The sequence below is a fragment of the Ictalurus punctatus genome, chromosome 15 (assembly GCF_001660625.3).
Source record: "Ictalurus punctatus breed USDA103 chromosome 15, Coco_2.0, whole genome shotgun sequence".
Classification (NCBI taxonomy): Eukaryota; Metazoa; Chordata; class Actinopteri; order Siluriformes; family Ictaluridae; genus Ictalurus; species Ictalurus punctatus.
Window position 1 is genome coordinate 5,156,863 of NC_030430.2, and position 20,750 is coordinate 5,177,612.

The 20,750-nt window shown below is 42.3% G+C and overlaps 1 protein-coding gene and 1 long non-coding RNA gene across 4 annotated transcripts in view; one reads left to right on the forward strand and one right to left on the reverse strand.

Moving 5' to 3' along the window:
* Positions 1-17,334, reverse strand: part of acap3a (ArfGAP with coiled-coil, ankyrin repeat and PH domains 3a) — a 57,829-nt gene extending 40,495 nt beyond the window's left edge. For all 3 annotated transcript variants that reach the window (XM_053686204.1, XM_053686205.1, XM_053686203.1), the window contains exon 1: positions 17,137-17,334. In XM_053686204.1, coding sequence (XP_053542179.1) covers positions 17,137-17,183 — 47 coding nt within the window. In that variant the 5' untranslated portion in view covers positions 17,184-17,334. The remainder of the gene's footprint in view (positions 1-17,136) is intronic.
* On the forward strand, positions 1,910-3,599 carry LOC108276443 (uncharacterized). The gene is made up of 2 exons (XR_001814909.3): positions 1,910-2,598; positions 2,698-3,599. It is a non-coding gene; the product is annotated as an uncharacterized LOC108276443 (long non-coding RNA).
* Positions 17,335-20,750: the final 3,416 nt, after the last annotated feature.

Below are 20,750 nucleotides of genomic sequence, written 5' to 3' on the forward strand. Positions count from 1 at the left end.
TCCTTGGCATCGTAGAGGATCAGTTGGAGACAGTTGGAGAAAGTCTCTTGGAAAGTTTAACACCCTTTTGGCTCTGAATCAACCGGACGCTACTGGTTAAGAAACACAGACCTTCTCCCACAGTTAACATTCTGCAGACTATTACTATTACCCTTTGGGAGTCCGGCTCTGTTATCGCCCATCACTGGCCAAAACCAGCTGCTGAACTCTAGAGTGTGAGGCATGGATCTTTATCAGGGGTGTGATGGAAATCTGAAACGGCTATAACGTTATGCAGTTAACAAGTACAGATAATGATTTTACAAGGCAGTGCTAAAATCATGTTATGGGATGTCTAAACTTTAACCCCTTTCAGGACCTGAAAGCGTTATGTAAAACTAAAGGTTTACCATTTTAATGAGCTGAAAAATAGTTCGACTCTGATTAACCGCTGGTCTGGTTTGAGACGAAAAATCAGATCAGATGATCTATATGGGTGTGGAAAATTCTCCTGGATCTGGAGATAACATTGCTACCTCACAGCTCCGGGTATGTCTCCAGGTTTGATCTCGAGTTACTGTCTGCTCTGCAGGTTCTCTCTGTGCTCGTGTTGGTATCCTTTGGTTTCCTCTCACCTACCAAAACCACGGCAGGATGCTGACTGGCTATGCTAAATTGCCCTTAGGTGTGGTGAACAAGTGTGTGAATGTGTGTGCACGGCGCCCTGCGATGAACCACTATACCATCCAGGGTGTATTCCTACCTCACGTCCATTGTTCCCATGACACTCCAGGTCCACCACTGACCATGACCACTTACTGAAGATTAAGCATTATTAGCTTAACCAACTACTTCACAAAAATTTCAATGGCAGTCATAAAAATAACGAGTTTTTTTATATGGTGATGATGATGATAATGATGCCCAAGCCCATGACGTTACCAGTTCAGTGTTGGAACCGTTTGTCAGATTAAAAACCATCTCATTTGCAGTGGAAACGTAAAGTTCTGGATTACGTCCCAGCAATGGCACTGAGACCACCTGTGGTTGTGTTTGCAGTAGTGGTTGAGATCTTTGTTACTATGACAACAGGTTTAGGAGATAAACTAGTCATGTTTATCAGGTTTACACAATCCATATTGTTCACACACACACACACCCGCACACTGTTGTCTCTAAACTGTGATCAGGAGGAAAAAGCAAGGAAACCAGAGAGGACAGATCCTCTGCAGTGACAGTGAGTGTGAAACCTCCTTCCTTCCTGCCATCCTCTACAAGGCCACGCTGCTTCAGCTGATAAAGCACTGGCCCGAGTGATATGGAATAATCCATGGAGTGTGTTAAGGCTCTGATCCACAGTTGGAAGGAGAAGGTCAGAGGAACGATGTGCGAAATGGAAATTCTCAGGGATCGGACAATTTGTGAGAAACATCACAGCTGAAGGGAAAAATGTGCCTCTTGGCAGTTCTCGAAGTATTTCCAGGAATGTGGACCTAACATTGTCTTGGCAATACCCTTGAGGCAGGTTTTATTTATTTATTTATTTTAAAAGATAACTTAGATAAGAGAGTTGCATAAACGTTTTTTATTAAGCAGAACATATTGTGGAGTTTTCCACGAATGGATTTACATCCCTTCACTGGCAAAAGCGTTGAAATTATTTTCAAACAGTCGTCACAGCTTCGCAGCGCCGTCACAACGGATCTGTGCTACTGTGAAACTCAAACCGTATCGTTTTCGCAGCGTAGCCTTATTATGATAATCATCTGTCAGTTTGCCTCACTATGCCCCACTGTGCAATATCACAATCAAGTGCGTTTCACAGGAAATGCAGCCAAACCCCGCAGGCCATCTAATAAGCTGATTAGTCACTCTCCATTTAGACGAAACTCAGGCATGGACCCTCTGAGTGCTGACCTCTGACCCCTTCCGAGAGAGCAGCTGCCCCTATACTGCCTCATGCCTGCTGGGATTAGAGGACACAAGAGCTGTGAGGGATACACAGGGCAGGAGGCCACACACACGTCTTCCACGCCCGCACACACACACGTTCTCTGATGGACGAACGCCAGAAGAGGCGGGGTCAGTCCGAAAGATTTCCCGCTTTTTTCTTCCCTGACGTTCACCAGACGCAGCGAAACCCTTCAACCCAAGGAATGTGTTTCCGTTTCTTAACGTAGCCCGTCTTAGTCCAAGAGCATAATAATGGAACGATTTCCCTTACAAATACAATATATTCTCCCTATGTATTATATCACCAATCAATGGTCCGAGGGTTCAAGCTAAGGAAGTAGAAAGGGTTTCAAATACTGCTTCATTTTTGTCAGATTAGGTCTTTACCCACTTTGTGAGTTTTATTAACATTACTGGAACTAATTCTAGTCTATGTTCATGCTAAACGAAGTTGCTCTTAAAGGGCGAGGACTGCGTAAGCACTGAGGTGAAGACGGAGCCTGGCACACGTCTCCTCCGCCTGGGATCGGTATCACTCAGCAGAACAGGAGGGTGTCACTTTCTACTGTCAGCACGTGAGAAGTCAACAAAAGTGTACGATAACACAGAGCTGGAACTCCTCAGATACAGTCTGAGTAAACAGAGGAAGCCTGAGAGTAATGAAATGTTGGTACAGTGTTGTGATTTCTTGGACTTTAAAGTAAGCAGTGCTTTGTAGCAATCTAATAAAAACAAATTGAGCCTGATTTATTATTTTTTTTTCAGGGCACGGAATGAAGCATTAGCAGGAGTCTGGATAAGGACAAAGGGATTGAGGTTTCCAGAGCTTCAGTTTCTCCAGCAGATGCCTAATTAGTGTGGCGTGCTGTCCTCATTAACCACGGCCGGTTTCCGTAAATACGGACGGATGAGTTGTCCGATGAAAGACGGTCTGAAAAACGTGGCAGATGGCATTGGGTTTGACCCGAGAGCTTTCCGTGTGACTCGTATGCGTCTCGTATACTCCTTCAAAACAGACAAGCGTCCCAATAAAAACAGCGGACACTTTAATCGGGACACGCGAATGAAATCGTGCCGATTCGGCTCGGCGGCTTCAGTTAATGCTCGCATCAAACATCAGAACGTTATCTCGGGAGTTTGAGTGTGGAGCCGCTTTTCTCCTGGGATTTTCCACCACAACAGTCTCTAGAGTGGTGCGAAAAATCCTCCGATGTTCTAGAAGTAGAAACACCTTGTTGATGAGAGAGGGCCGACGAGAACGTCCTGACCGGATCGAGTTCGCAGGAAGTCTCCACTGACGCAAATAACCACTCATTTACAACCACGGGGACAGCGCAGTACACCTCACCTCGAGGTGGATGCTCTACAAGAGCATAAGACCGCACCAAGTTCCACTCCTGTCATCCAAGACGAGGAATCTGAGGCAGAAAAATGTTCAGAACTGAGTGCTTTGTGTGTTTACTTGTAACATCACAAGCTGCGTCTTTTTGTTTTTTTTTGTCGTATTAACCATTAGAGAGGAGAAAAAAGACTGTGAAGGAACGATTGTTTATAGCTGTTATGACAGGAACTGACTTTTTTTTTGGACGTTCCACAACTTTACACTTACTACATACGGAAAAATGTATGACATTCCGTTGTTTAATAAATGAAAAATTGTTATGGTATAGGAGGACTAAAACACTCCATATGATCCAGTTTGTGGTGGTATCGCTGATTATTTTCCTCTAAAAGTACGTTTGATTTCTTACATAAGATTCTCCTTGCAGATCTGGTATGTCTTTGTGTTTGTGTTTGGGTTACTTCAAGACTGAAGGACTCACATTACAATGTGTCCTGCCACCGCAGTATGTAGTAATTAGGCCTGGTCCCTGGGGAACACTTCTCACACACACACACACACACACACACTGGCAGACAGAATGGTGGTCCAACAAAGGCTGGCATGAGGAGGATGTGGTGAGATTAACTCTTTCGGGTCACTCAAAGCGCACTGTGATTTCATTCCGTCAGTTCCTATTGAGCAATACTTCCCTGCGTGTAAATAAATACTTCCTCGAATAACAATGCCGTGCTTCACGCCGAACCCAGCACACAGCATAGCATTGCATTTCTCCACAGTACGAGCACATGATTAAAACTGGTCTCAAGCCTTGCATTTTCATATTACTGTAAGTCAGGAGGCAAATCAGGACCCCCGAACGTGTGTGTGAGGGTTTTTGTCTGTCATTATCCGTAAATACGGTGGATATCGATTAGAGTCATATTTTTAAAACGCTCAGATTTGGACTACAGTATATATTCATGAAAATTCTTTCCCCTGTGCACGTTTCTCAGTCAAAAGTAAACACCTAGCATTTTAAAGGAGAAAATTCTATCCCGTGCCAAATCCGCTGAAAGATGCCCCGCCTACCTCTGCATGTATAACGTTGCTGTTGCATTCGAAGATCACAGCTGGAAATATGATCTCGCCTTTGCTTGGCGATATCCGACGGGTTTTCCCGAGTCGCCTCACCTTCTTCGTCAACGTTACGTATTGGTTTCTTAAAGACTCTGGAGCATTAAGTCACAAGAAGCACCTTCGTATGTTTTAAATGTCTGAGCAGTAGTGCATTCCGGCAGTTTTTTCTCGTTTCTGCTACATTTTGATACAAAAGCTAACCTCGGTGGACAGCATGTAGTATTCGAAACCTAATTTCACCTTTGTGTGAACTGGTGATAAAGAGTCTTTATTGATCACGTATACATTACAGCACAGTGAAATTCCTTTCTTCGCATACCCCAGTATGTCAGGAAGCTGGGGTCGGAGCGCAGGGTCAGCCATGATACAGCACCCCTGGAGCGGAGAGGGTTAAGGGCCTTGCTCAAGGGCTTGACAGTGGCAGCTTGGCAGTGCTGGGGTTTGAACCCCTGACCTTCTGATCAGTAACCACCAAGCCCACCTACATGGTGGTCAGTCAGTGTGATGTTCTTGATAAGCAGGGTAAAGCAAGTAAATGGAGCTGATGTAGAAAAGTTGTTCGTATGAGATCCAAGCCAAGTGCTGGGTGCTTAGTGCTTAACAATCTGTATGTGGAGACCCGACAGTGAGTGTACGGCACATGAGACGACTCGTGTAGAATTTAGTACGGGGTGGTCCATCATGACGACGGAGTACAAAAATGTGAGTGGATTTTCAAAAAGGAAGTGAAGCACACATACACACGCAGGCTGGGAGAACCATCGCTCACAATACTCCATTGTCAACTGCCTCTCGTTCTCCAAGATGAGTGAGGGAACGATCGCGCCATGCTGTAGACAGTGTATTTGCAGTATTCCATCAGCGCCAGGAGATCTCCGGCATGTTTGTGGGCTACACATACGCGTGCAAAAAAAAACGTACCATGGTGCGCCATCTTGCCAGCGCTTCCAAACATCGTCAAGCGAAAGGTACTTAATAGAGTCGCACATCTGTCCAATCGATTGAGTAATTGTACTTCAGCACATGATGAAATGTCTGACCGTCCCCAGATTTTTCATCACCAATGGTTCATGGGTTTTGGAATGAATGGACAGATAATACCTCTAGTTTAGAAAGTATCTACTAATTCTCAAAATGATGACATTCCAACAATCACAAAGCTAAAATCAACAAACAGTATATACATATTTTAAGTTTTGATACATTGATATCTGGCATAGTTAGAAAAGATAATACAGAAAAGAAAAAAAAAAACACACGACAGCATCTCCAGCTGATGCTGTGTGACACTGGAGACTCCTTCCGTAAACATAAAATAAACATTCAGCATATCAACAATTATCTATCGTCGGAAATCGATTTATTATTAGATATTATTAGGATACGTGGAACGTCCGACCGTACAGTACAACGCCCTGTGAGTTAGTTGTTACTACAGCAACGTATACAATACAGTACCAAAAGGAGCTAAAAACTAAGCAGAGGATATGAAAGAATTTGGAGGGGCATTTATAAAGGTAAAGGGTGGCCTTACATGAAGATATTAATACAGTAAATATTTATATCACATTCAGAAAGGGAGATGTTCATGTATTGCATTTACAGCATTTGGTAGATGCCCTTATCCAGAATGATGTGTAGATATCTCATTTGCACAACTGAGCTGATGGTCAAGGGCCTTGCTCAAGGGCCCAACAGGAGCATCTTGGTGGTGCTGGGCTTTGATCTCATGACCTTCTAGTCAGAAGTCCAAAGCCTTAACCACTCAATCAATTTGACCCAGATTGTCTTAATGAAGGAACGTCTCCGCAACCCAACACATTAGTCCCGTGTATAGTATCGTATCGTATAGTATAAATGACATTTCTTTTTTCAAATTTTTGCGATCAACTATTAACATTGTCTTGATGGCCAAATGTCCAAACTGAGCCTGTATGCTATGAAATCTATGAAATCAGACGTGACTCTTTGCCATAAACAAGCTTTGTGACTGAAAAACAACAATGGACTGATAAAAATAAACATCGACAAAGAGAGAGAAAGGGAGGCAGCGACACTGAAAGGCTATAGGTTATATCCATCTATCCTTTTCTCCTCTCCAGGTGTTTCCGTCAGCTCGTTTTCACTGTGGCTCTCTTGACGTCATCGTATGGGTTTGTGCCAGGACGCCGATGACCTCACTCTTGTGGCTTTAACAAAGTCCCACGAGATGGGCAGAGAGATAAAGTTTGGGTAGGAAATAGACCCCTATGTGACGTACATTGCATTATTAGAGAGTGAGCTTTCGCATCCTATGGAGCCCAAACACATAGATATATTGCAGAGGATAATAGCGTAATGTTGCCTTTGTAGTGAACTTTAACTGCTTTGTAGTGTTTTTAAGCGGTTTTCTATAACCGCAGCTCCGACTCTAGTTCCAGCTGTATTTTTCAGATTGGATGCTATTTAATCGTCCACACATTTAACCCAAGTCATAATAAAATGAAAACAACAGATAAAGACTGTATAAAGAATCTGCCTATTAAAAATACGCATGTGTGTGTGTGTGTTGCAAAGAGAGTACCGTTCGCGTATTTAACATCTGAGAGTAGGTGGTGTTCGGGTGGACAGCTGGTCTACGCCACACAAACAGACCACCGTCACGTCTAAGGAGCTCCTGTCATGCCTCAGTGAGCACCAATACAAACCACAGAGCCTCCTGAGACTGCTGCAGTAACAACACTGCAGCTCCGGCAATACCACCGGCGGAGGTGAGGGCTGGCACTGTGCCTGGCGGTGCCTCTTAAATGGCCGTGTTACTGTAGCATTGAGTCAGCGTCTGGATGGAAATCAGCACCACCCTTCATTAATCATGTGGTTAATTCAATATGACCACCACCTTCGTTAATAGTCGTTTAGCATTACTTATGAATAAGATCTGATTCACTTCAGTGTAAAAGGCGCTGAGGGTTGATTCAGTCCTGGGAGAGATGGTGAGGTCAGTCCCGTCCAAACACACCCTTCCTTCCTAGTCACGGCACTGGGCCCGTGTTAATATTTCAGTGGGCCGCCGTCTGCCTAGAACGTTTCCTGTTGGTGAGCCGGAGAACCGCTCCAGAGCATGCTGGGAGATTAGTGCGCAGGCTGGGTTTAAAAAAAAATCAGAACCAGATGAGCTGCAGATGTGAGTCAGCAAACATCTCGGCACCGGCATCGCTCGGCTAATGACTGAACCGCATGATTCGGTCTCACTTCTGCTAAACAGGGAACAAAACATGGAAGAAGAACTACAGAATAAAGACACGGACGTAACTATAAAGACAAGTTTATTTGCTCGGTGTTGCTACTTCCCTTCATAGATAAATTAAGTCGATAGACATTTTTGCGTGATAGATTGCGTGACCAGCGAACGCATTCGGATTTGGTGCCTTTCCAGAGCGAGCGAACAGAGACTGACACGAAGCGTGGGCTTGTGATCTCTAGTACATCAGGGAGTTCTCCACTTCCTGATCAAGGGGGATCCACGTGATAAATTTTGGGGGGAATAGGATGTGTGGATGGTGCTGCTCAGGCTGTGTTTATGCACCTGGAAAATTCCCAATGTGCTCTGTAGAAGGCTTCATTCTGACGTTGGCCATGGTTGCTGAGGGAACGATTTCACCCGGTTGCATTAGACAGCTGCACTGAATCATGGAATGAATGCGACCGAAGATTTCTCCAAACCGACAAAAATATGGTTAGGGAGACTTCTTAGGATAACTTGGAGTTTATATTTAAAATAGACTAAAAGTGAAGACATCCTGATCTCAAAAGGTACCACTAGTCAAATCCTACTGAATATCAGTGAAGGCCACAATAACTCAGGCTTGAATACCAAAAGTAGTTTCCATAATAATAATAATAATAATAATAATAATAATAATAATAATGGTCCATATACAAAATAATATGGCTAAAAATAAAATACCCAATAATTATGAATAAGCAGACCACTGGTGGGCAGTCATACTGTAGGTCTGAGCATCTCATACTTGTCGCCCAACTGGCATTGCACCCGAGCCCCACCATAGACCTTGCAGGTGGTGAGCCCTTATCGTCACGAGCTGTACTTAGTGACTGAAAGAAGTACAGGTGGTGGAAACTAGGTTCCTACTCAGGGTTGCTGAGCTTACTCTCCGTGACAGGGTGAGGATCTTGACAATCCAGAAAAAAACCTTTCGGTAGAATTGAGAGGAATTGAGAGGAGCCAGTTGAAGTGGTTTAGTCATCTTACAAGGACGCCTCGTGTCTGGCTCCTGGTAGAACTGTAGCAGGCACATCATAATGGACAGAGATCCTGGGGCAGACCCAGAACCCACTGGACAGATTATATCTCAGAGTTGGCTTGGAAACGTCTGGGGATACTATGTAAATTTGGCAGCTGTGATTTCCGAAGCCTATTTTCGCATTGTACTTCATCTGTAATGGCAAGGCAACAATTATTGCATGCTGGTCTGGGCAGCCCATCCTATTATACTTGTGATTGCAAATCGAGTCAAATGTAGTCAAATGTGGACAAAGGAACAAATTGACCATACTCTCCAGGTGAGAGGGATGGTGTTCCTCTCTTCCGTGTCAATCACAGTGACACTAATCACTCCTTGCACGAAATTTCACCGTTATGATTCTGCTTCTTATTATTACGAGATTACGTTGAGTGTCTGCCATACGAATCTCTGTAAACGAGCTGTTACTATCGAAAAGTGATGCTTTAGAACGAGCACGTTAACATAAACCTACTCTCCGTGCTGCTGTAAACACCTTCTGACCAGTCAGAATCAAGAATTGAAACATCACTACGGTATAACGGCAGTTAGGAAAGCTGTGGAAGAGTAAAATAACAGTCAAAATCCACAAGAACCACCCTAACACGAGTACAGACCATTTACCAGCAAGCTGACTCATTCAGACAGGCCACAGCCCTACATCTGGTCAGTGAGAACTGTTTGAGAGGAAAAGTGTTCCATGTACAGAAACACAACCAAAAACGAATACATTTTTACCACTCACTCTGGTATCACATCCTCCACTGGTTGAGAAAGCACACACACAGCCATAAAGGTATAGCAATATAACCTCTTCCATTAAGTAACAGCGATGTAGCTATCACGTCAGGATCAGACTGCACCATTAGAAGCCATTCTGACAGAAATCCAGATTTGTGGAGTCACGCTACAGAAAAGGTTCTCCATGGAAGGACAGTGAGGAAAGAGCTGAGCTTGACCTGTAGTTGGAGAACACTACCCTACCCATCAAGGTCATCTTGATACTGTGCGTGAGACTGAGAACGTGGAGGCGTGGCTCTCGTGTAAAACCGATAAATCTCCACATACAGCAAAAGGAAAATGGTACACGATGAAATCAAGTTTCAGGAACCTCTCGAAGTTCCTCATATTTTTACTAGGGATGGGCCAACTATACATAGCATTACTCGTTGATTCATATGATTTGTTCACTGGAACAATAGCATTTCATCAAGCGTCTACTGATGTAGTTCATAAACAAACACCAAAGGAAAAGTCATATGCTCTAACTGGCAGAACAACCCTAACCCTAATCCTGGCAGTTCCCTAAGTTTGAGGAACTTTCTGATTCAAATTAGAGGGATAGTGGTGTCGGTTCTAACAGCAAGACAAATCCAATATCTCAATTCAATTGAGATCAGATGGTGAGCTCATCAACCTAGAGATTAGTTGCAAAACCAAACCTTAAATATGAACTAAGAGCTGGAACAGCGTCAGAATGAAAACAGATTTCTCATGGAAATATGGTTCTTCACCCTTCTACTGATTCATAGAAATGTGAGCTTGCTAAGCATAAAAAAGAGGAATCTGTAGTGACTTAAACCCCAGGAATGAGAGTCCACGGGAAGACAAGCCGAGTAACATGACGAGTCACAATTTGATTGCCTTTTACTTAATAAACCATTCACACACACTCATGAGCCCGTCTCCAAGGTGCCCTCGGGCCTCCGTTTGTGCTGACTTTCCCCCTCAGTGGCTCTTTGTCATGTTGCAGGAGGGTCTATCGAGATAAATTAGCAGGCTGCTCAGAATGTGGTGGTCTGCACCGGCGGCTTTGTGTTCGATCAGACCCACTATTCAGCCCCCCCCCCCCAAAAAAAAACAGGAAGGACAGCCAGGCTTCACATGGTGCCCCGACAACAAAAGAGCTAAGATAGATGACATCATCGCCACAGTTTAGGAGTCACATACGGATTCAGGTGTTTAAGTAACTCTGGTGTCTTTGAATGTTGAATTCTATCTAAATGGGTTCAAATGAGGAATTAAGAACTGATCGGCCACAAGAAAGACGAAATGCTACTATATGACTTTAGTTAAGATTTTTACCCACATTAAAATAATCTTCTTCAAAAATGCATGGAGCTCCATATAAAAGAGAGAGAGAGGATTTCAAAGCTTTTCTCGGATCCTCAGCCATACTGTAAAGCCTGCTCTCGCTCCCACAATCCCTGTGGCTTGCAAATCTCTCTGCAGCTTGGGAATGCTTCATTTCAGACCCCTAAAGTAAGAGGCATCCTCCAGTCAGTGCCCTGGAAGGTAGACCAGCAATTTGAGTCCCAACTGGCAAAGAAGCAGCATATTATATTCTGAAAGATAAAATCTCTGAAATGTGGCGGTTAAGGGAACTGGGGGATTTTTTACAATGATTGAAAAGATTATGTATGCAATTGGGCAGCACTACCACGGTTGAAACGTGAGCTCGGGTTCTCCCCATGTCCGTATGACTTTCCTCCAGGTTCTCCGGTTTCTTTACACCTACCAAAAATATGGATTATTTAAATTGCCCCATGGTATGTGCTGGCATTCTACCCAGCGTCGATTCCCATCTTACACCCAGTGCTCCCAGAATAGGCTCTGGCTCCACTGCAACCCAAAGATGAATGAAATAGTACTGACTTAGAAAAAGAGTTCCTTTAGGTGGAACGTAAATTCCTTTCTAGTTATCCAGACAGGTTCTACTTGAAACCTGTTCTGAAAGGGAAATCCTCAGTTTTCAACACTTTAAGGGATTCCCCCAGAGGGACAACTCAAAGAATCCCCTTTAGAAGCGTAGTGTGTAAACACCTTGATGCTTTTGGAATTGGATATAGACAGACAGGATGTGGGCTAATGCACGATTAGCCAAGGCATCCAACCTGCTGACTTTAATCTATGTTGTTTGTTGTCACCTTCTGTGGTTATCCTTGGAGGCAGGCCAGTTCACCAGCACACATAATGAGATGAGAAGGTCTTCCTTCTTCTCAACGTCACACTTCAAGAGCCTTATTCAGAAACAAGGCAATGGGCTGAATTAAGTTAAGACTGGAACTGGAGCAAGAACTCTGTGTAGATTCTACACTGTAGACTAACAGTTGTTTTTTTAGGTGCTTAGATTGAAGCGTAACTGAATTATACTTCCTTCTCTGCTCTTCTCTTTTTACTTATCAATATCATAGTGTCATATCACCAGGTAAAAAAAATAAATAAATAACAAAACGTGATTTCATGTCATCCTGAACTGAAATCAAATCAAATCTTGAGGTCCATGAAAATTCCCACCTTACTTACTTATCTAGCTCATTCAGGCTGGCTAAACATGAGAAAACTTCATTACGAAGTCGTCCATAGAAGATCAAACAAACAGCTGCCCATTGCTGGAAAGCTCAGGTTGTGTTGTCTTCACTGACCCAACGAGAGGTGATCTGGTGAGCTTGTGCTCTGCATCATAAGCTCAGGGCGTCTCATGAGTCGAGAAACGTAAGAATTACTCGAGTCTTGGAATTCAGAGCAATCGGCAATTAGATAACCAAGGTCACCATAAAAATCTTTAAAAAAAATCCACACTTCCTTGAGAAGGTTCATTCATGTTTGTTCTCTCATGTCCTCCATCTCAGAGCATCATGATCCTGAGTCAGTAAGGAGCCCCATGGCGAATAGGCCTCCACGCATCCGGCAGCTGCTCCAGAAAAACTAGGGCCTGTGAAAAGAGCCAGTATGAAAGCAGAGAGCATGAAGATTCATAACAATGAGCGCATTCTGCAAGAGGAGACGTAGGACAGACACGCATGGGAATCAAACTCTCCATGTAAGAAAGACTGGAGACGGAAGAGTCTCTGTAAGGTCAATGTTCATACCATGGAACTTGCTCATAAAGAAACAGAGGTTTAATTCATGACTAAGCAAGATGGTATGCGAGTATCAAACTCGCATGGACTTGAGTCAGCAGAATCGAACAGCTAAAGAACGATTCACTACTGGAACTGGATCTTTTTATTTCAGCTTGATGGATTTCGCAGCTGTAGAATCATAACACTTATTATATTTTGAGTTTTTAACCACAAGTAGGTTCTTTTAACTGTATGCTGTCACTAAGAGCCAGCGTGTGCGGTATACTGGTACTGTGAATATAGCCACGACTCGGGCTCATGTCACATGATTCAAAAATAGTTCAGGCAAAACCACAAATCAGTGCACGTGGCACACTGTATATCTACGCCATGTTTCTTTCAGACTGCTTTTCAAACATGCCAGATAATGGCTTGCTGTTACTTTGTACTATCCGGTATTCATCAGTAGGTGTACTTGTATTATGGCCCATTTAAATACATCTCATGTGCTCATGCATAGTTGCTTTTGAGCGGAGATAAATGTGACTCGTGGGAAGTTCATATTGAAACCGAGTCTCTTGATGTAATCAAACTGTAATTTCCTATTTCACTCAGAGGAATGTTTGAGGGCTTGAACCACAGGGTGACACAGCAGTCTTAAAAGAAGACTAACGAATAATATTTGGTCAGGTGGCTCCAATCTGCTGGACGCCACATCTTTTAGCACTAGAATTATGACCAGAGAGGGAACATTAGGGGATACTGGAGGTTGTTATTACAGTCAGAGGAACTCTGCCATGTGTAGACTAAGATTTGACGATTATCCCAGAATTGAGGTTAAAATCCTCAAAAAATGACTGTTTTTTTTTTTTTATCATAAAATGATGTACACATAAAAAAAACTGGTCAGTCTACCAGGCAACGACGTAACCATGCAAAATTTCCCAAAGGCACCACAGGACAAAAGATGGTTGTTAAATGGTAGAGTGAGCATCACATTGAACACTCTCTCTACTTTGGGAAACTGCACCCAGGCTGGACATCCGCTTGAAAAGAAATATTTGCCAGGACCTGGCAAAGCTCAAATAAGTCTGACGAACTAACGCTAATGAAGAGTTCATTCAAGGTAGAGCGTGAAAGCACCCACGCAGTGACCACGCTCAGCATGCTCCATCATATGACGGAAGTGGAATACATTTCACGTACTGATTGAGAGAAAAGGCGTAAAACCAGGTCTTTCTTTCCTTTCGTTCGTCTCTACCTCCTGGGATGTTATGTAACAGTTCTGTTGCTTTTACCTCCACAACACCCCCCCCCCCCAAAAAAAAAAACCCCACTAATGCACCAGGCTCCTCTCAAGCTGCTCTTTTGGTCTGGGAACCTTTTCAACAGCGTTATGAAACTTCATGACTTCAAGTTATGGGCTGTTCTTGAAACCGACTCAGCACCAGACTAAATAATAAAAAATAAAAAAAAACAATGCTGCATATAAAAATCAGGGCGTCAACCGGCCTCATTTGATCCCCTTCCAGGACCAAAGAAGAACACTCGCAAACTATTAAAAAAGCTCGGACAGAAGAGAAAAAAAAAAACCTAAACGTTGTGTATGGATAGCATTATCATTAAAAGGGGGTTGAGAAATGAACATAGACTAACAGACTGACAAGAGAACCTTTCTTCTTTCACACATAAACATGAAGAGGTTCCTGTAAATACCTTTCGCTGTACAGACCTCGGATACAAAGCCAGATGGCAGCCATTACTGCTAGTGAGTCTGGAAGTCTTTGATTTGGAGCAGAGATCATATCTGCTGTCTGCTCTCACACAGTCTCATGGCAGAACGTTCACTCTTGCTGTATCTCCTTCACACACACACACACACATGTGTACACGATAATGGGAGCTGGTTGTGTGGAGGGGATGTGGCTGCCATGGAATGCATCCTTTATTTGTCTAACCTCAGCAGCACGACCTGTAGAGTCGGGCCAGTGTGTAAGACTCCCACCTTTCATGCCATCCCGTGATCCTTTGCAAAATATCCATCTCCTCCTCTGTGTGTCAGTGGAGCACTAGCATGGGAACGGGGTAATTTGGTTCAGCATTTGGGCTACACATGTGCATCAGACACGCTGCTTTTCAAACGATCCGGTTCCTCATAAAACGTCCCTCAAAAAGGCCATGCTCTCATAAATGTAGGGATTTTTCCAAGACAGTAAAAATACAATAAAGAGGACCATTAAGTGTCGGTCCTGTGTAACTTAAAGCCCAAGAGTGGACGTCTTGAGTCTAAAGATTTACACATCAAAAACAAACGAATCAGGCAGACTTAAAGCCCTCACAGACATGGAGTAACCTTCTTGCAGTGACCGTGCTGCTGTGTAAATCGAAGCTTCTCCTTTAACACAGCGCGGTGCTCTCTCAGTGAATGGGATTCCCGCCGACAAAACTCTGCATGCCGTTCCTGCCAAATGTTCCCTTTTCGTTACAAGAGGAAACGCACATCTATATATTCCACATGCGAAATTTTCCCAGATGTGTTTCCAGTGTGCCACAAGGTTGGGATCGAACTACACGAAACCCATCAATCTGAGGCGAAATCTACAGCAACGAAAGCTACAAAAGCAAACGATCAAGCTCCTGAATTATAAACGGCCAACGGTCTTTCCGCACAGGATTTCAGAGATCTGAGCCAAGCACTCGAGATGCAGTATTTACCTGAAGGCAACTCATCACGAAAGGAAAGACTTGAAAGGGTTTGACATACAGAATGTTTAATCATGACTGGATATCTTGTTAGCAAGGAATTTTACATAGCCGGTCCTTCACAAATTTCTCAGTTCAATCAGGGCTGAATTGTGCATCGGTTTGTCCACGACACTTCCTCCATTTTCAATATGATTCCAATATCGGATCTGTGAGTACATCTGATACGTGACACCGACACAATATGGAGGTCCACGCTGTAGCTGAGCCGTCTTTCTGCGACCTTCTGTTGCCAAGTCAGAGGCGTAAAGATGGCTTGTACTACGTGTAAGACAGGGTCGGGTCGGTCAGCGTTACATCCGTCCACAGCATTAAACAGGACAGTGGATCAAAACAGATATCAGAATTTTAGGCCAGTATTGGTCCCATACAAATGCGCAGTATTGAATCTGAGAGTCCCTACACTCTTTCACCTTTAGTGGTAATCTATTTGATATCTACACTAATTATTATTTTATATCCAAACGTTATCCACGAAAACCAATGCTTTCTTCAGAGCTGGTTTGGACACTTTACAAGGATGCCCCTATGGTCAGCTTGCGCAACAGCTGTATAAAGCACATCCTTCTGGACAGAGACTCCAGGACAGACCCAGAACCCCGCTGGAGAGATTATATCTCACAGGACCATCTGGAGATCTCCCAAGAAGAGCTGGAATCCATGGCTGGGAATAGGGAAGTCTGAGCTGACCTTCGCAGCCTGTTTCCACCACAAACACCAAGAAGAAAAGCATGCGGAACACGAATGAATGAATGAATGATTGAATCAATGAATGTTTCTTTGAGTGCTCGGATCATCTTGAAGACACTCAAGACACCCGAGTTAAGATACTTAAATTGCTTGATCTTGGGATTTTTGGGGGTTTTAATGAGTTTGAAGCATTTTGTATTCTAAATATGCTCTCATACTATGGCAGCATGATGTTACGTCCATACAGAACAGCCCTACATTGAGGAACCACTTCATCATCATCATCATCATCATCATCGTGCCACTTCTCTTACTGAGTGAGTCAGAACGAACAGAAGGTCTCCCAACTCTGCCTGGGTTTGCCCGTCATCGTCTCGTTCGTCCTTCTCTCTTTTTAATCCCCTGACAGGAACTGCAGCATTAATAACAGCTCTGCCATGACTCATAAGGGTGTTATAACGTTATACCAAACAGGTTATAAACGCCTACCACAAGCTATAGATTAAATATGGATGGAACTGCTGATGTAATGTCTCAACCTGACCATGAAACAAGGGCATAAAAACGACTCTTTGCTTCCAGTAGTGCTTCAATAAACCTTTTCCTGACAGAAAAGGTGCGTTTTTAAAGCTTGTTCATCCAATTCACGTCGAATAACATGCTTTAAATAAATAAATAATGCTTATCTGATTCCCGCGCGTTCAAGAGCGCGGGAATCATATCAAATGTTAACACTCGTTCACTGTAATTGTCCATAACGGACTACAGGTTGTTGAACACGGCACAGAGCACAGAGTTGCAGTCTTTTCCCCCATTCAATTTCTTTCATTTGGGGATTCAAACATAAAGAAGAGAAGATACTATTCCAAGGTATGATGCTAAAGTAAAAGATAGTGGACTCAGAAGCCCGTGAAGCTGTTAAACATTACAGTGAACAGTGAATATCCTCCAGAATTGCATCTTAGGCGGGATGGCTACATTCACAAGAATGGAAACAAAATAACGGCAACATTAAAGAAAACAAGCTACTATTATAAGGTCAGGTCTCACTAATGTTAACGAACCAGCGTTCATTTCAGGCTGATAATGGAAAGAAAAGAAAAACAATGGGGTGGGGTAAAATGGTTATAATATAAGAGATGAAAGCCAGCATGTAATTTACCTAAAGCGAGGTGAATCTTTCAGGCAGTCTTCAAAATCCACCGTCATTATGCAGGGGCGAATTTGGTCCTCCTTTTTTCTGTTTAAAGCAAAAATTTCATCTCAGGCAGAGAGAGAGAGAGAGTGGAAATGAATATGAGCAATCCTGAGTGAGTCCGTATGAACTCGTCCACAGAAGAGGAGTGTCACTGCAAGACTGGAGCTTAGCGGCTTTACAGGCTCGGCGTGAGAGTCAGGGAGCGTCGCTAAAGTGTCGGCTGTGTAAGAAAACGTCAAAAAGAAAAGGGGTGTACAATTTAATAATAATAAAAAAAAATTAACTATCAATATAAATGTGATTCCACGATTTGGGCGCCATTTAGCCTTTATAGTCATTCATTCATTTATTTTCAGTAAGCGCTCTAGCCTGTAGTCTATCCTGGGAGCTCTGTCTGTGAGGTGGGAATACATCCTGGATGAGGCTACCACGCTCAAACACATTCACACCCAGGGAAAATTTGCTGTAACCAATCCACCCACCGAGACGCTCTGAAATCCACACGGACACGCAGAGAACATGTACTACACGTACTAGGATTGCACGGTACTACAGTAGTGTCGCAATACTAAAGCTTTAAAATACCACCGATGCCACTCTGTACGCTAGTATCGTCAATACGGTAGTACCGTAAGTAATGTTGTATGTGCGGTAGTGAATACTGTTTTCACTAAAACGACACGTCTCACTGCTTTTGCAGAATACACAAAGGTTAGCGACATTTCAATTCTTTACCTTAATCTTTAAAGATTTCCCGTCTGCTAGTAAGTGAGCTAACGTTATGTTAACCACTGTGTGTAAGTACTAAGATTATCCAAAGCGAACTAGCGTTATACTGAACGCGGTATGTAAATACTAAAATTAGCTGTGTTTGCTAGTAAGCGAGCATTCCCAATTTTATGATTTTTTAAATTTATTTTCCAAATTCAGTTATTTATTCCTAATGTCCTGTTCATTCTTAGTTCTCTGAGGACAATTTCCATTTGCATGATTTCATTGCTCTAGGGAACAATAGATGAAATATGTGACCCATTGAATTAGTCGCTTGCTAAATGTATGATTGTTCTTGAGTTTTTCCAACAGCCAGTTATTCATTCTCATTACTGAAGTATTGGGAGGAAAATCTGGTTTGTCTGTTTTCATTTATATCTATGTTTTTTTGTAAATTTGGTTCATTTCGTAGATTTGAATTTTAATGGACACAATATTGTGTGGTATCATGATACTACTTGGTATCGTGATACTTCAGCTGGTATAGTATCGTGAGATATGTTTATGGTATTGTGACAACCCTAATAAGTACAGGTGTGAACGGGGTCTAATGCATCTCAAAGACGCATTGCGGTTCAATAACTCAACCCACATTCGGAGTTGGTCTTTGATGCATATGGCCACATCAAATTTGTATTGTGACCGTGAATGTGTCTCGGTACGTCCCGGACAGCAACAAAGGACCGCCTGATTGTCTGCATCATTGCCCTAGCCGTAAAATACTCAATCGTTTCGCCGAACTGATAACCCTCAGCTGCACTTCTAGTGCACAAACATAGCATTCTGTGGAGTCTTGTGGCTTAAACAGCATAAACGAAAGCAACTCCTTTGCATAGCTTCTTTTGTTATTTCATCTGCTTACGTACTTACTGCAGGTATCTGTTTTATTACTTATAGAAGTACAAGTGTTGATTTATCAGGTGATTTATGGTAAATTCACTTGTGTGCATTGGTTTCAGGCTGAAAAACAATGTAATAAAATGCACAAAACAGCAGCCTGAATATTCCAGAAATCGAGACTCTTAACAGTTCTGTATCAGAAATCTGAAAAGATTTCATCCCCATTGCTAAACACTAGTTAATTCATTTGCACGTGCTACATTAAGAATCTAACTCTCAGCACATGTCTACGTTAAACCTTATTTAAGTCAAGAAAAGTTCAAGCAAGGTAAACTCATTACAATCCCATTTATTTTACATTATAGCTAAAATTTTTGTTGGTTTCTCTATGCATATTACAGCATACGTGTGTTATAATTACATACACATAACCATAACCATTTCTGTCTGACAATGTCTAGAACTACTGTGCAGTAAAGCAGTAAATAGTCAGGCAAGTGCTGTTTCCATATTAAGGGTTATCTAAATGCATTCCATGTCATTGTATACAAATGTAAAAGAAAACTCTTTTAGGACAGTCCCTAAATGACCTCACTACACACCCTCCACACACTCCTGCCCATATTCCTCTCTATTTCAGGTTATGTGTGTGCTTAAAATCCAAACAAACTGCAAGAAACTTTCATATTTATAATTAAAATCTTCCTTTTAATTCTGTTTAATAAAATTGTATATATATATATATATAGGGGCTGCACAGTGGCTTAGTGGTTAGCACTTTCGCCTCACACCTCCAGGGTCGGTCTACATATATATGTAGATCGATAGATAGATATGTGTGTGTGTTTGTATGTGTGTATATATATATATGTATACACACACACTATATATATATATATATATATATATATATATATATATATATATATACACACACACACACACACATCTTTCTCTCTCTCTCTCTCTCTCTCTCTCTCTCTCTCTCTCTCTATATATATATATATATATATATATATATATATATATATATAAAAATAAGAGAGAGAAACTACTTGTATGGTAAAATTACTGACTGCAAAAATGTTTCTACTTGTACAGTAAAATTACAGCAAAGAATTGCATGTACCTCTGATCAGAGCAGTGTGTATCAAATTTGTCTGAGCAGCTTACACTGAATAACATAATTACACGAAAGGTACAGGAGAAGAGCGTTTCGAGCCGTAATTAGAGCAGTACTGTGTAAAGGGCCACTTACACTTCTGATAATAACAAGCTCTAGGCCACAGTTAGGCCACGTGACTAGATTATCCCTAGTTAAATTAAAAGCACGCCATAAACAAAATGTACCCTGCTCTCGTAATGACAAGGAATTGACATAATTAGAAAGAGGAGCTAATTCGGTTGTTGTTCTTTTTTTTTTTTTTTTGCACCAAAATTCACAGTAACCATGTTCATGGACGCAGCTAAAATGAGATTACAGTGCTGTAAACTCAACATATGACACTTGCTTCTTGGGCCTTGTTTTCTGCTACAGTGCACTGATTGAATAACAAAACCTACTTAAAGCATGTGGAAAAGCCTCAGAGCAGATCACTGTGCTCCTGTGATAGTTTATGGCCTGAAGAATTCAGTTTACTACACCGACTTAAATAAACGATTCACGTAATTTCTACGGAATAACGTGATTTCTTTTTAAAAATGTGACGCAATCATCTAATGGTTGCTTTCCTATAATTAAAACCTGTGACACAATATGATACAATAAATAAAACGTTTGAAATCATACAGTATCTATGTTGTAAATGATCATTCCTATTCATGCCTCCTAGTGTGTATTATTGATTAGTGTATTCTTTGATCAGTCTTACACACTGTATACTGCAGACGAAGCCGTGTTTCATCTGTTGAGGTGGGAATATGTCCTGAATACGGAGTACGTCCGACCATGTGCACGTACATACACA